At 40.8% G+C, this 17,005-nt stretch overlaps 2 protein-coding genes across 2 annotated transcripts in view; one reads left to right on the forward strand and one right to left on the reverse strand.

The window, feature by feature from the left end:
- Positions 1-5,342, forward strand: part of INTS14 (integrator complex subunit 14) — a 31,217-nt gene extending 25,875 nt beyond the window's left edge. The window contains exons 10-12 of the mRNA XM_054565268.1: positions 222-340; positions 2,334-2,399; positions 4,482-5,342. Coding sequence (XP_054421243.1) covers positions 222-340; positions 2,334-2,399; positions 4,482-4,733 — 437 coding nt within the window. The 3' untranslated portion in view covers positions 4,734-5,342. The remainder of the gene's footprint in view (positions 1-221; positions 341-2,333; positions 2,400-4,481) is intronic.
- A 433-nt stretch (positions 5,343-5,775) lies between these two features.
- The window catches only part of HACD3 (3-hydroxyacyl-CoA dehydratase 3), a 31,461-nt gene continuing 20,231 nt past the window's right edge, over positions 5,776-17,005 (reverse strand). The window contains exons 7-11 of the mRNA XM_054565269.1: positions 13,662-13,789; positions 12,116-12,228; positions 11,037-11,143; positions 10,121-10,252; positions 5,776-7,444 (exon numbers count right to left, since the gene is read on the reverse strand). Coding sequence (XP_054421244.1) covers positions 7,368-7,444; positions 10,121-10,252; positions 11,037-11,143; positions 12,116-12,228; positions 13,662-13,789 — 557 coding nt within the window. The 3' untranslated portion in view covers positions 5,776-7,367. The remainder of the gene's footprint in view (positions 7,445-10,120; positions 10,253-11,036; positions 11,144-12,115; positions 12,229-13,661; positions 13,790-17,005) is intronic.

Consider the following 17,005-nt stretch of genomic DNA (forward strand, 5'->3'; position numbering starts at 1 on the left):
TTTTCATTTACAGGAGCCTTAGTTGATTTTTTGGTCTCTTACATCAGTGGCTTTTTATTGATAACAAGTTCCCCAACCTGACTTAAGTTAATGGATTTTTTTAATTAGGGAAGTAACAGGATATAGAAGATTGAATGATTTAAGGAGCTTCTAGCCTAATTGGAAATGTAATTGATTGTGTTCTGCCAGATGTCATTTCAAGATTGTCTTTTTCTTTTAAGATGCTAAAGAAAACCCTTATGGTGAGGATGACAATAAGAGCCCATTCCCCCTGCAGCCCAAAAACAAACGCAGTTACGCCCAGAATGTAACTGTCTGGATCAAACCCAGCGGCTTGCAGGTAACATTACCATTCTCATCGCTTTCCCCTGGGGGCTGGAGGAGGGGTTCTGGCAGGCCCGCAGACATTTGATTTGATTTTCCTTTCCTTTGATACTTAGTAATTCATTTCCTCCTAATGTTTATCATTATTTCCAGAAAGGATTTGAGGTGGCCTATGGGTAAAAAACATATATAGCAAAATCATTTTTTACAAAATTTAGAGCAATGCAAAACCTGGAGGAAGGGAGGAGACAATTGTGCCAGGAACCCAAGGCAAGAAGACAATCGTATTTGAGAAATTTGGCTCTGAGCTTTCTCTTACCAAGGTCGAAAGAGACACATGTAGGGTTTTATGTTATATAGGGTTATGTGTCTGATGAAAGGAGCAGGCCAGTTCTAGAGACACACATTTTCCTGGCATTGAATTTTGAGGCATTAACTAATGTAATGGGTGTTATCTTTTACAACAATTTTGAGAAAGACCTTCATGTGGTTATTCCATCCCCAGAGTAGAGCCCAGACCATATAGCATTTTACACAGTAATGCTACAAAAACACTTTCATGGGACCCTGAGAGTATACTATCACCACGGTATGCTACTTTCAGGCACGGTACTTGAGTGACATTTCTTCTTCTGTTGACATAATGTTCTTTATACCTATTTTTAAAAATCACTTTTGAGCCTCTTTTCTCATTTGAGTACTATTTTTTTCTTTATTCCTCCAAGGAGTCCAGCCTCAGGCAGATGAGGAGAGGCATCAGGCCACCTGGCACCAGAAGCAGCCTCTGTTGATGGCATAGTCTCTCCTTGCCCCCATGGAGACTGGACATCCTGCATGGCCGAGGGGATGGGGGTCCCTTCTCCTTGTTTGAAAATCAGGTTCTCCCCCTTTCAGCCATCCCCGACCCCAGTATTTCCCTATGGGAAGGATGGCTGAATTTTTCTTTTCCTTTTTCTGAATTTTTCTAAAATTATTTTTAAATTTTTATTTTAAGCCTGGGTGTATTTTTTTTTATTGTGGTGATAGACATAAATTTATCATTTCAACCATTTTAAAATACACATTTCAGTGGCATTTAGTACAATCGCAGTTATACAACCATCACTACTGTCCAGTTCCGGAACATTTTTTTACCACCCCAAAAGGAAACCCTGTATCCATTAAGTAAGTCACTCCATTTCCCATCTTCCCTTGGCCTCTGGCAACCACTGTACTACTTTCTGTCTGTATGGAGTTACCTATTCTGGATAGTTTATATAAATGCATCATATAATATGTGGCCTTTGTTGTTGAGCATTCTTCCACTAGGCATAATGCTTTTAGTGCTCACTCATTTTGTAGTCTATATCAATATTTCATTCCTTTTGATGACTAAATAATATTCTATTGTATAATTATGTGACATGTTGTTTATCTGTTCATTCAGTTGATGAGCATTTGGATTGTTTCTACATTTTTGCTATTCTGAGTAGTGCTACTATGAACATTCATCAGATTAATTTTTCTTTTGTTGCTGTGCTGTTGTAACTAAGAAATCATGGCCCAATCCAGGGACATGAAGATTTGCCCCTATGTTTTCTCCTGAGTTTTATATTTGTAGCTCTGATCCATTTTGATTTACTTTTTTGTATATGGTGTGAAGGGTCCTACTTCATTCTTTTACATATGTGGCTATTTAGCACCATTTGTTGAAGAAACTACTCTCCCCCTCACTGAATGGTCTCGGCACCCTTGTTTAAAAAGCAGCGGGAGATATATACATGATTACTAGGTGTGTTTTTGTGAGCTGAGTTCATTTCTGTCACCAAGGGATTTATTATCAAGTGCTTTGAAGGAGGGAGGCACTCTACCAATTGAACAGAACAGTGGCATTAACTCAAAAGGGATCCTCATTTTGACACTGTGGCTCTGTGCATGTTTTCATTTCTTTAAACATTTAGAGCCGTTCTTTTGTATTCTCTCCCCTTTACCACAGAATTCTAATGTTGAATTATTTTTACCCTTGATAGACAGATGTACAGAAGATTTTAAGAAATGCAAGGAAACTACCTGAAAAAACACAGACATTCTATAAGGTGAGACTATATCAGAATCACAGTGGAAGAGGGTAGGCCCTGGGATGTTTGCAGAAAACAAATGGTTCACCATTGTTCATGTGGGGCAGCAGAGTGAACAGCGATGAGGATTAGAAATGTATGGCTTCCGCCTCAGTTGTTTTTCATCAGTAAAGTCAGTAGAAATGATAGGTCCATTTTTGCCCTAAAATCTAAGAATTGGAAGTGCCTAAGAATTGGAAGTGCCTAAACGGCCTGGTCTCTGCTGAAGGGCTCCTCGGTGTTGGTGCAGCTGTGACAGGCTGAAGGCGTTGAAAGGCCCTTAACCCTCACAGCTCTTAACCCTTCTCACCGTCTCATGTGGGTATGCAGCCTAACCTCAGGCCACCTTTGGGTATGACTTCCTGGGATGGCGATCGCCCGGAACATTCTTACTGTACCAGAAAAGCTGCTTCAGGAGTGACTTCTAAAATTGCACATTTGTGAATTGCAAACCATACGTAGCTAATCCAGAACCATGGATGGAGGGACTAAAGTTACAAGGGCTGAGGTGGAGTACTGGGCACTTAAGTTCAGTCCCTTCTCCCGTCCTTCTGGTGTTTGGGTGAAATCAAATTAAGTGACAGTGTGAGGTACGCGGTGTTGTCAGTTGTGTCCTAGCTGTAAATCTTAAGATGCAGGCACACAGCCAGCCCCAGGCCAGTGTTTCTTCCAGAGAACATACATGCTACTTTGTCTGGATGTTATTTCATTACCTTTATGTCACTATTGTATTCAAACCTAATTATGTAGTGAGCTGGTGAAACCAGGCAAGAACAGCCTAATCAGAGCTCAGAGAGTTGATCTGCCCCCAGGCCCCTCAACTGACGCCGGTAATTCACACAGGCCCTGAAGGACCACTCTTTGGCTGTATCCCCTCTCCCTGCAGAGCTTTCTACACACGCTCATCAGCCATCTATTCAACGTGACACACTTGTACTTTGGCCTTTTGAACTTTTCACTTGTTACCAGTGGTTAGAAAGCCCATTTCTTTATTCTGGTTTTATATAATCCCACACATCAAAGCCAGAAAGGGCCTCTGCCAAGCAATTGCACCAGCCTCTGCAGGGGGCAGGGAAGAGGTTATCTTCACTTTTGTAAATGAGGCCACTGTGACCCAGCAAGGCTACACAACTTGCCCAGATCACGCTGCTCAGTGGCTGATGGGGCATTTCCTGTTTCTCTGCTCCCATTCACTACCCCACCTTTCTTTTTGTGGCAGTGTTTCAGGTCAGACTTCCTGACTCCTCCAGAGCCCCTTCCAAACATGAGCATGGCCCGCAGCCGCAGGCCCAGCCGGAGAGGCATGAGAGGCTTCAGAGCCCTCTAAGGTTTGGGACAAGCCTTTTCCATAGCTGAGTAACGGAGGAAAAGTAACCCTCCTTTGTTATGAGTAAATGAAACTGTGCGCAAGTGCCTCAGCACGTTTGGCTGACGTGCTCACTGGCTGCGGGTGGCGACCTGTGCTGCAGTCCGCTCTCTTGCCTGCCCAGCATCCCCTCACCTGCGGAGGAACCGCTTCTCAGGCGTGTCCTCACACTCTCATCATAGGCATCTCCATACAAACATTTCTTCTTATATAAAAATGCTCACTCAAGTTCAGGGGCCAAGGAAAACTTACTCTAAGCTGAGCACTTAGAGACTATGTGATTAATTCCAAATGAGCTGCTCAAGTGACTGGACTGGCTCATCAGGTAGACAGTCGACTAGGCAGTTGGTCAGGAAGCAGACAAGATGGTAGATGAAGTGGGAATAGAGATGAACCAAGAAGTGAGAACCACAAATGGAGTTTTGACTGAGAATTTAATAGGTAATTTACCCATGAGCTTACCTATTTATGCCTAACCATGTACCTTATCCACCAAAAATTAGGTCATCATAGTTGAGGTATGTGTCTATTTGCAGAGAAGTTGGCTGCGTTTTCTTAAAAAGCATTTCACAATAATGGTTGCAAACAAATCTACTTATTCAGTTGTAACTTTGAAGTAAAAAACCTCCACTGTCAAAAAAAAGTATGTAATGAAGAAAAAGCATTTTAAGATTGTTTTGTTTTTATCATTTCAGGAGCTGAACCGTTTACGAAAGGCTGCCCTGGCCTTTGGCTTCCTGGACCTGCTCAAAGGGGTGGCTGACATGCTAGAAAGGGAGTGCACGCTGCTGCCCGACACAGCCCACCCCGATGCTGCGTTCCAGCTGACCCACGCTGCCCAGCAGCTCAAGCTGGCCAGCACCGGCACCTCCGAGTACGCCGGCTACGACCACAACATCACACCTTTGCAGACAGACTTCTCTGGGAGCAGCACTGAAAGAATGTGAAGCCGACTTTGGGAGCCTGCCTTCTTTTTTCATTTCAACTGAATATGCGTGGCAGTGAAAACTTCTCCAGAGTGTTTACCTCTGCATTGACCACCCAGAGACCTCCCAGAGGCTGCCTCAGAAGCACCACTTGCTGATTTGAATGACTGCTGCACTCTTGAGAAGGGCCCTGAAGGGTGGTTGGCTGCTTGGGCTTTAACTTCCTAGTGCTCAGTCTTTCAGCCCAAAAGACACCTGTTGCTCCCACTATGGCTACATCTACTGAGAAGCTTGACGGTCTGCTGGGCACAGAGGTCTCCCACTTCCTCAGGAAACCTAACCTGCAAGGGTCCTCTGGATTTCTGGAAGGCATCTTCTCTTTGCTCAATTGTAAGGACATTTTCAAGCTTCTGGCCTTGGAATGAGCAACACAGACTGTCTCAAACTTTCTAAGTGCAAGACCTATACCACCAAGTTTCAGAACTTTTCTTAGAACTTGGGCAAAACTTGGTGGTAACCTTTAGGTGCCTTCGGTATGTCTTGAGATACAGACTTTTAAATAGCAACCATAAATGTGTAAAATTATTCCCAATTTTTTTAAATAAAAATACTACTTGATTTTCTATAAAATGGTTTCATTGGGAAACCACTGTCTTTAGGCCTTTTGTTCTGTCCTATCTGGATATAATTTTTGCTTCCTCTGTGGCACAGATTCATAAATCATTGGGTTACCTTTGGTTTCACCCTGAATGGGGGCGGGGGGAGGCTAGATCCTGGCAGGTCACTGCAGTCAGCTATCCTTCCAATTCACGGGCCAGCTGCGTGACCCCGGGCAAGTCTGCTAGCTTCTCTAGGTTGTATTTACATAATCAGCGCTTTTCAAATTGCTGTGGATGGCCCAAGGTGTTACTTCCCTCAGGCTTCAACCTGAGCAGCCACTTTCGGTTTAACTTGCTGAACAGCTACATAATATTTTGTCTGAACAAAGGACTTTTATCACTAACAATCTGAAAACCATTAGGATACATAAATGCTCTTTAAACACAAGTTATTAGGATTTTGACTGTAAATGTTTAATAGAAATACACAATCTTTTGCTTTCTCAGACAGGAACAAAGGGGCTTTTAAGAATGTAAGATTCTGCCACATATGCAGCACCATCTACTGCAAAGCTCATCTGCCCAGTTACACACAGAAAGGTGAAAGAACATCAGAAGTTAATACAAACAAGTACGACAGAAGTTAAGACATGCAATCCTTCAGTGCAATGAATTGGTAAAAAAATCATCCAGCCTAAGCTCATATGTTTTTAGGTGAAACCAAGTTTCCCCTTTGGGCTCAGAGAAACAGCAGAACTCATTTAGTTCCCTTTCCCCCAGGAACAATGGGAATGGCAAAACAGGAAGAGCTAACTGGCCTTAAATTCTTTTATCCTAGTGTTACTTCTAACCCATTTTACTTAGTTTGCTTGGAATGTGGTAAAAGAAACTGATGTCTTTGACAATGGCCAAACTTCACAATGCCGAGATTTTTTTCAGTTCCTCTGTTGGTGGGTTCCTGCCAGGAATCTTTCTTAAAAGACCAGCTGGTGATTCTCCAGCCAGTTCTCTGCTCACTGTCCTACTGCGGAAAGGTGAAACAGCGGCAGAATAAAAGGTATTTCTGAGGTCCGTTCAAAACAGACAATCCCACCACCTACTCTGACAGGTACACAAGTACACGGACTTAGCCAGTGCAGAGGAAGGAAGATTGAGTTTTTGTGCACAGCCTAAGACAGTTTTATACGCATACTTAGTCTGGCCTACTCTCATGTTCCCAGGTTGCTACAGGCTACATTGCCAGCGTCTTACCGCCAGTTTGATCCTTCTGATCCCTGGAGCCATTTGGGTTTGGAACTCTTATCATCTCATTATTTTCTAACTAATGTTTCGTCTTTCTTTAGTGTTGAACATAGTTCTGCTTTATCTCAGAATGAAGGAAGTGTTAATAGTGTTCCAAGGTTCTGACTGGTCTCTCTCAAATCATTCTGTGCCCACACAGGTAAGCGTGGTATCACACCACAGAGGCTAGCATTAGAGAGGCCGACAAATTCAGAGGTAATACGTGTTTTCTAGGCCCATTTGGACTCAGAAATGTTTTAGCAATGACTGAGTTGAATTGATTTTCAAAAAATCAATGCCACCCTACTTAACAAGTAACCCCTTGGGTACAGAATATATTAGGTCCTGCCCGAGTCATTTTCACAGCCTCCTATAGAGCAAAACAGTCTTCATCCCCCCCGCCCCTTCACACAACAGCTGAAAAGAACAAATTCCAACTGTGAGCATGGACAGTACCCAGCAGATTCAGGACACTGAAGAAATCTCTGGCTTGTGTGAAACTGACTGACAACATGGAGTGGGCGGAAGCAGGGCTGAATCTGCTGTCACCAACAGAACACAAAAGAACGAGCCTGTCATCAGATGTCATGCAAGTACTACAGTGAGATAATACAGTAAATTCAGGATGTCACTGGGGGAAACGGAAGATAGCCTTACTTAGAATTTAATCATTTAACTTTAAAAAAACTTTTACATCAATACAAGAAGATAAAACCGTAAGAATTATAGAGTAGGCTCAAAAGTCTAAATGGCAAGAAGTCATCTAAATCTCTTTTCAGTGGATCTTTTTCTTTTTTTGTCCATAGCGCCGCCTGCGCTGTTTATAAAGGTGACGGAAATTTATGTATAACCCTGAAAAAGAAAAGATGCCAATTAGAAATGAAAATCTTTGTCTTTGTTTATAACCAAAGCTCTGAGGGCAGGGACGATCTCAAGTTGCCTGTTTTTCATACTCTATACCTGTTGCAGCTGCTCAGGAAATACAACCTAATTAACAACTTATTAACAAGTTATTACAATGTACTATGTACTAGAGACAACTCAATTTTTTCCCAGTGGGTTTACAATTTAATTTTATCCCGTATTTTATTACCAAAATTTTCAAACCTACAAAAAGCCTAAATCATTGTACAGTAAATACCACCTAGATTTAAACTTTAACTATTCATTGCATTTACTTTATCACATACCCATTCCCATCTCATTTTTGATGTTTTTCAATGAAAGTTACAGACATCAGTATCCCTAAACATTTCCTTAATTGGAGTATTTTTTTTACACTTTAAGTAAGACTTACAAAAATATGTAAATCTAAAGTATAGAAACAACCCAATTTTTAATTCAAGGCTATGCAATAACCTGCATTAAGCTATATTTTACAAGGTATGACACACTTTTCTAGGAAGCACAATCCAGTGAATTGGAAAACACAGCATTTCAGAGTCAAGAAAAAACAAGTTTCAACTCTACTTGACCACTGACTATTCTGTCGCTTGTCCTCACCTTTACTTCCTCATTGTACAAGAGAGCTAAAAACACTTACTTTACAGGCTTATTGTGAGAGAATGTAGGTTTAGAAAAGTAACTTGATCTGTGTACAAATGTAACTGATTGATATACTGCTTCTAAATTACGCAAATTTAAAACTTCTTTCATTCTGAAGAATAAGAACAAGTATATATTCATTGTAGGCAAACTAAATATGAGTGTAAAACCTTGAAAATTTGAGTATGTGACAACATAAACAACATGAAGAAGGGCCACTAGGGTTCGTGCACATTAAAATACTTCCACCCTCCTAACTTTATTTGTAAAGCATAAGGATCTTTCCAAAACTTATTCTTCTTTAACACCTTCTGCATGCCCGCCTCAGGGAGTCTCAGAACAGTAATAGCAGATTTATCCAGTAACAGAGGTAAAGAGTTCTTTTAATGAGTGAGTGCCTTTTCCAAATTGAAGCTTATTCCCCTCAGCGACCAACCATTTTAACACTTCTGCTTAGAAATCTTTCTGAAATATATTATACCCTTTCTGAAATAGAAAATAAGAAATGAAATAAAATTTAGCCTTTGGCAAATGACCTACACCCATAACATACGTTGCCGAACCGTGCTTCTGCCGTGTGCTGACGTCCTGAGCACCCCCCTCTTCCCCTGCACCAAGTCTCCAAGACGGCTGGGCCCCTGGCTTCCGGGGTTTACTCCTTGTGGTCCTCCTCTCACCGTCCGGGAGAGCCGGCCTCCAGGATGGGCCCCAGCGATCCTACCTCCCACAGTGACAGTGTTGCACACCCTTGTGCGGCTCCTCCTACACTGTACTAGGTCGGTCTAACCAACAGAATATGAGAAGTGACAGTATGTCACTTCTGAGATTAGGTTATAAAAGGCAGTGTGGACATGGCAGAGGGGCTCATCACTACAACAACAATCACGTTACAATATATTCATGTATCAAATCAACACGTTACACACCTATATAATGTTGTATGTCAAGTATATTACAATTAAAAATGAAATAGATAAAATTTTTAAACGGCAGTGTGGCCTATGGCTTTCTCAGATCACCTGCTTGGGGGTGGGGAAGCCATGTCACAAGCAGCCACATGAGGAAGTGCTGTGGCCCAAAACTGAAGCCTCCGGCCCCAGTCAGGCCTGCAGAAACCGTTGCCCCAGCCGGGCTGACGGCCTGACTGAAACCTCATGAGGGACCCTGAGCCAGGGCCACCAGACCGCGCTGCTTCCTGACCTTCAGAAACCACGTGAAATAATAAATGTTTGTTGTCTTAAGCTGCTAAGTTTTGGGGTAATTTGTTGCACAGCAATAGATTAATATACTATCTGCTGTCCCATCCTCTGTTGCTAGGAGACCAGAAAGCCGTACTTATTTAGGGCCACCTCAAGGCTTTTTGTGAACTAAAAAGCAGGGATAAATACATAAAGCATATTAAAATGTATGAGAACTGTATCTAAAGTAAACAGTCCTTATACTCAGGAAGGCTTGTAAATCTCTCATATTTGCAATCATTTAGGTTTACATATTTTTCCCTTTTAGCTTTTATGAATTAAGGCACAAATTTCTGTTTTCTATAAAAGTAAGTAAGAAATAAGCCAGCAGGCCTCCCGTGAGGAATGGTCAGGCAGAGGCTTCGTGCGGGTCTAGGCTGCTCCCCACCCCTTGCTTCCGCTCGGGCTGCCGCCCTGTAAGCCCTGCGTAAGGGACGTGCTCCTGAAATTAGTAAATGTAAAATGAGCTTCCCAGTCTATTTTAAAAGAGCACCTTAAATTGTTTTAAGCATGAAATATATTATGGTGAGTTCCCTATGACCAATAACTCGACCACTGGGGATTTGGGAAGAAATGCTTCCCATACGCAGCGTGTTCTCCTGGAGCATCTGTTCTGCAAAGCAGTCTCTTTCTCAGCTCGACACTACTCTTTTGGAAATACGATTCCTAAACACTTTCAAAACTTGAAATTATTTCACTCCGTGCTGTAAAAGAAGTGAGAGGGTATTACAGAGCCAATGCTTACCTAAAAATAATATAATAAGATAAATCTGAAGAAAAAAGGAAAATCTAACTTTGATTTTCATTGGATATGGCAATGTGAAGCTGAATCTTCCTGTTTCATTGAATATCGGGATGGACTGGATCACTGAGACAGCTGAAGGCAGAAACAAGAACTTGTTAGAAGCAAATAAAATACAGTCACATCTAGTGACAGAGCCTTCTAAGCCCGCCAAGTTTCAGTCACGAGTTGGTTTGTTTTTTAATTTTATTTTTGTTTATTGTTGTTCAAGCACAGTTGTCTCTACTCTCCCCATACCACCCTCCCCCATCCCCTCCCCCACCCCCAATCCTACCCCTGTGGCTTTGTCCCTGGGTCTTTTATACATGTTCCTTGATGACCCTTCCCCTTCTTTCCCCCATTACCCTCCTCCCCCTGCCCCCCATTCACGGGTTTGTTGAAAATGTTTCCTCCTCCCTTCATACAGACGGCTATGCCTCTTCCTGCCCTCCCCCCAGTTTTCCTAAAAGATGAACCTCCAAGCTGACAACAGAAGATGAATGAAGAACAGTCATTTGATAACGCTGGGCTTCAGTTTCCTATTCTATAAACTGGATAGAAAAATCCCTACCTGACTCACCTACTAGTTGCTTGACAGAATAAAATAAAATCATCAATATGAACTGGCTTTGGAAAATTAAAACTAGCATATAAAAAGGAAGCATGTGATACATGACCTCCCAGCTTCCAAATGAGGTACCTTCCATAGAATAGTCTGGATACCAGGAGTATTATGGAAGGAAACCACTGGAAAGAAAATCTTGAGAAGTCTAACATCCATATATTGACTCAGGCTGGCAGAGGGAGGAAGAACTGTCTGGCCTATGGACTTAACTATCCCTTGGAGCTAAGCTATAAAACCTAGAGCTCCTGAAAGTACCTTCTGCTAAACATCCCATAGGATACAAAGGAATCCACACAGTGTAACGAAGCCACGTGAGCACCTTCCAATCCATGTCAATGCAGGAAAGCATGTAGAAGGGGTACCTATGAAAAAAAAGGATTTCAGATGTTAGAAGCCACTTCAGGTTCTGAAGGCAACTCTAGATCACCATTCAAACAGAACCATTTCACCATTAGCCACACGTGTCTTCTTCAGAACAGTAACACCATCCTGCTCTATCTACAAACTCCTATCATGTTCCTCCCCCCATCTTCAAAGGATGTGAACTCTCTTTAACGACAGCCTAAGTGTAGGTCTCAAAGGAATCCTCTTTGTAATAGTTCAGTATGTGGAATGGATGCTCAGAAGCTTTATAACTTTATTCCTAGTTCTGATCAACATTCCAAGTAGATAAGGATGACTGACACATTGACAGACACTTCATCTCTGGATAAATGGATGCTATCAAAGTAAGTATACAAAAGTACACTTAAGTATCCCAAAGTCCTTTAACCCTGAATCATACACATGGAACATATATGGCCTGGTAGTGAAGAATATATCTACTTTAATTGAATTTTTTTTTAATATACTTCTTTTATTGACAACTAAGAAAATGGAAGAATCAGATAAGAGGTCAATTTAAACTTCAAAAATCTTGTAGTAAATGATTCATCTCTACTATCCCTTCTAGAAGGCTGGCCATCACTTGTTCCTTCCAACCTGGATTCTTCCTTCAACCTCATGTTTCTTCAGCCCTTTCATGAATTTTTCTTTGTGAATGAGCCCTCTCTTCCCAACAAGACAGCAAGATCCTGAAGGGTAAAATAGGTCTTTTCATTTCTCTGGGTCTCTCCTTCCACTCCCCAGTGGCCGGGCTGGTACCACAATCCAAAGGCTGCTTTAAAAAAAACCATGCCTCACTTTTACAGAGCACACAGCTCCAACTACAACTCTCCACGGCTGGAACGTGATTCCCAAACCAAGACAGACTCTGGATGAGACAGCAACTCGCTAGAAAAGAGAGCTGATCCACAGGAGAAGCATTTAAACACCACCCTAGCGCTTCTACCCACCTGAAAATTTCAACTGTGCTCCATATATAAAACACAAAAAATACCACAGCTTTGTTTTGCATTTCTTCCATGGTGCCAAAGATGATAAACAAAATGAAATTTCTTCCAAGAAGCTATTAAAAGGACCCGAGAGAGAGAAAAAAGTTTAATATACGTTTAAAAACCATATACATGTGTTACCTGAAACCTAACCCAACTCAATTCGAGGTAAATAGAAAAAGATTGAGCTCAACTGGTTTAATCCTCTGCCCCAGTTTTGGAACAAGTTAAATACCCAAGCCAGTCTTTCTGGATACAAGTGTACATGTGTGTATAAATGTATCATCATAAATAGTATTTTTTTTAAATATACACACATTCAACCACAGTTTCAAGGATACTGCCAAATGAACATTTGTGTCTGCATAACCCAAGTTAAGAAACAGAACATTACCAGTAAGGCCCCCCGCCCCCCACCGCCATGGATGTAACTACTGCCTGTGTTAACCACTCCATGACCACTCTGCTTATGTATGTATTCCTAAACAGCGTACTATTTCACTGGGCCTGTTTTTAAATGTGCTGAAATCATGCTATATGTATTATTCCAAGACTTCTTCCTCAGTGTCACCCAAGACTCATCCCCACTGTCCAGCTCCCGGAAGCTTCATCCACACTGTGTTCTACATGAATGGCACTTGCTGGAGCCATGCCATGTGATAACAAACCTAGAAATTCTTGCCCTAAAAATCCTACCCTAATTTTCATTTGTACTAGTCATTGATATAAGAAATATCTATTATTCCATATTAGGGGGTCACTCACTATTCCCTTTTTATTCTTTGAACAAAGTAGCCTCTTTCCAAGGGCAGAAAACCTGGATATAACGAGGCTATCATATACCACGCCACTGACACTACTGGCACGCCAGAGCTGGTGCACCACAGAAGGGGAAAATGACACAAACTACTCCACAAAAGACTAGCCAATAATCAACCGCCTCGTTCCCCCGTGTCTGCGTAGGTGGTATTTAATGGTGCGTAATCGCATCGCTAGGAAACAGAAAGGAGGATTCAGGGCTTTAGTGCCCTGTTCCCGACAACAATCTTCCAAATATCAGGAAAAGACAGATGCACTGAGGGGTAGGGATCCCCATACGAGTCAGAGCATCCACCTTCGTATACGAAAGAAAGTCCAAAGTACGAGGCGTTACTAGTTATTTCACTTCCTTCACCTACCCAAGGTCGGGGGAGACCAAGCATATCTCTAAGAAGACTGAGGGTAGGAGTTTCTCCTGCCTGAGAATCAAGTTTCCTTAGCTTTACAGCTCTCTGTATAACTGTGATTTCTTGACGATGTTACAATGAAATCAACCTGAAATGGGAAAAGTTTACTTTAGAAAATATTTCTGAGGCTTAAAATGTTTCCTCCTTGTTCAGGTAAAACAATGCTTTTCCTGCGCCAATAGGTGTTTTTACTCATTGAGACTTCTCAGCAAATTGAGGCGTACCTACTAAATAACATTGAAACCTTTCATGCCCCACCCTCGAGATCAAGTATTCAATACCTGGATGAGAGAAGGCAGCACTGGTGACTTGGTGACTCCAATCGCCGCATTGATCACTTCCACCACTGACAGCATCTGGCAGAAATACATCATGTCAGCCATGGTGTGGAATGTGTCGTAGAAGGACTCTGCGGGACACAAAGACATTAAGGGTAAAGGAACTGGCAAATTCCAAGAGAATTACTTCTCAAGCTATGTAACTCCTCAAATGAAAAGAAATTTTAAGAAAGGTAAGTAAACATCCAGTCAGATTCAAGTTTACTAACCAACTAGGCTAGAGGGAAGCAGGACTGTGGGATCGTGAACACTCAACCCCACTGGTCACCAGAAAGTGAACACACACAGGCCCCGCGTGTACTTCCCATCCTACAAGGCGAGGGCAGAAAGCACACCTCGACTCCAAGCAGTCATTATATGCTGAGAAATCTATGTATCAGGCACAGTGTTAATTCTTTTCAGCTCCATTACCTCATCTAATTTAAAGCCAAAACTTTATCACATATATTGAATGCAATCTAGCCTTTTCAAATGTCAAAAATTATACAACCATAAATACATACAGAGGTGCAAAAGTACTGAATGAAAGTAACTTTCAAAAAACTTAACTGTGCTTACATATCTAATCCTAATTATTCTTATTCTGAGAATCTATCCTAACTAAAAAAAAAAAAAATCTAAAATGAAAAAGAACTCAAGAAATAAGACTGCTTTCTGAAACATTTCTAAGTGCATAAAAGTGAAACTGTCTAAATGTCTAAGGGTATGGGAAGTTTGAGTAAATTACAGTATATCTGCTTCATGGATATTATGGAACAATTTAAAATAACAGTTATTGCTTATATGAGGTCAGCAAATGTGGCATCAATTCTGAGCAGTCCATAGCGCAGAAGCCTTCCCTTCCCACACTGGTCCCCACCTGACGTCCTGAGTTCCTACTTTCCTCTTGGCTGCGTTTCTCAGCCAGGGCACCGGTGACATTTTGGCTAAGACAATGTTTGTCCTGCACATCACAGAAAGTTTACGATTCTTGGCTGCCTGCTAAAGCCCAGTAGTGCTTCCAAGGATCTGAGAGTCAGGACAGCTACCAAAAACGGTGACAATGCAGGGGCCTCAGAGAGTATGGTTTAAACACCAGATGGATAAAAGAGGCCCTCGCAAAAACTGAAGAAGCCCCCTAAAGTATTTTTGCAGAAATGACTCATGTTATAGTCCTGCTACAAAGTCAAATGTGAAATGAAGAATGGTATATACTGTTAATGTATAATTTTACCAGGAAAATTCCACCAGTTAAGTAGCTCAAAATTTAACTAATTACTTTCTTTGAACTAATGCAAAATTACAATTTAAATTTGCGATGTATACAGTAAAAATTTATTTTCATATTTTAAATGCCCTCTTTTCAAGACAAAATCCCAATCTAACTTTTTTATCAACATTCACAATGAAATTCTAGCATCCTTTAGAGGGGGATTCACTGTCAGTGGCATTTCTCCTTTGAAAAGTGAGGGCCTCTCAACCTCTCATACTTAGAAAGTTGTAACTTAAGATTTGGCATGTGGTAAACAAAAATTAGATCTTATGGTTTTTGCCTCTTATTTTATGGGAAATCGATCCTTGTTTCAATTCAGGAATAGAAATCTGACTTCTAAAATGATAGTTATAAAGAATATTATTAACATCGAACTACTTAGAATATTGTTTTAAAAACAAGATGCAAAATTGTATATACAGTATGATTACAATTTTTAACAGGAGAAAAAAAGACTAAAAGGCAGTGTATGGAAATATTAATAGTGATAGACAATGGCTTATTCACCTCCCCCTCCTCCACCACACCTTCACCCGTTTCTCCCCATTTTACAAACTTTCTTAAGTAGGTACATTTAATCTTCTGATTTGAAAAAAAGATTTTTGAAACTAGGAAAAGGCACTCATATGTTAATGGAACATGGATTTAAATAGTGGTAGTATAAAATAGTATATACTCTTTCTGGGCAGTATACATCAAAATCCTTAAAAACAATTTGTCCTCTGATCTCACAATTCCACTTCAGGAATTGTTCTCAAAGAAGTTATGTGGGAAAGATGCCAAGAACCAAGGGACCAAGACTCTGTTGCTGTCAGAGTTGGGATTATGGTAGAGTTTTTTCTTTTAAGTCTTTATTTTCTGATTTGTTTTCTGTAACACATTTTTATAATTAGGAAAAAGTTAAAAATTTATTTAATAAAAAGGTATTGCTTAATAGAGACCTAGACAAACTCAAACAAGAGTTTCTACATTAAGCCCAAGAGTCTTCTGCTGTTTCCTTAGCATACGAACTTTAGCAAATACATGTTTACATGAAAAAAAAAGTACCTGTGTTGAATCTGCCGTTCACCAACATCCATTATTCAAAAGGAAAAAATTGCAAAGGGCAAACTAAGAGCCTGGGCACCAAGCCCCAACTCCTCTCTGAGGACTGATAAGGGAAGAATTAAACCAGCAGCTCCATTCCAGCAGGTGGTTAGGAAGGGGCTCAGAGCCAAAACAGAAATTACAAATTCAGGCAGCTTACTTTCAACACACGACCCAGATAACTTATTAGCTTTTGGACTATACCACCTAACAGCCAGCAGCCTTGCACGACATCACACAGAATCAATCTAATTGTGTTGGTTTAAACTGTGATTTCCATAATTCCAAGGTGTTAAGAAGGCTGGAAAAAATGAGCGCTTCTTTCAAATGACTCTAGAGCTAACTACGATTCACCTTCTACAAATCTCAGACGGAAAAATTTAGGAGTAAAGAATGAAACAGTCTACAAACTTTTTTCCTCTTTTTAAATAGTTTATATTTTTCCATTATACTTATGTTTTTCCTCCTACTGATTTCACAAAATAAAGAAAAAGCTTTTTAACTATCCACATTCCTCCCAATCTTTTACATGTTTTGGTTCATTTTCCCTTTTATATGGGTGTGAGCAAAATGGAAAAACAAATTTATATGTTACTTCTTTAGCCTGTCATCAGTATTTCTCCATGTTATTATGAACTGTTTAAATACCTTATGTTTGTTTCACAACATGCCCCTGAGGGAATATTCTAAATCAATCCCTCAGTGGACATTTAGGTAGCTTCTACTTTGTCACTATATTAACAATGCCATAATGTCTATCTCTCTGAAAAGCTTCTCTTGTAGTTTCAATTCTTTCTTTAAAAGACAGTTCCAGAAATGAAATGACCAGTTTCAAGGACATGGACATTGAAGGTTCTAGATTCACTTTGCCAAATGATTTCCCAAGAGTCATTGTAATTGTGTACCTTCACAGTAGCCACTGGTGTGTCTATTTTAGCATATGTCCTCT

This window comes from Pteronotus mesoamericanus, unplaced genomic scaffold, assembly GCF_021234165.1.
Source record: "Pteronotus mesoamericanus isolate MK-2021 breed Mesoamerican mustached bat unplaced genomic scaffold, CSHL_Meso_final contig_164, whole genome shotgun sequence".
Taxonomy (NCBI): Eukaryota; Metazoa; Chordata; class Mammalia; order Chiroptera; family Mormoopidae; genus Pteronotus; species Pteronotus mesoamericanus.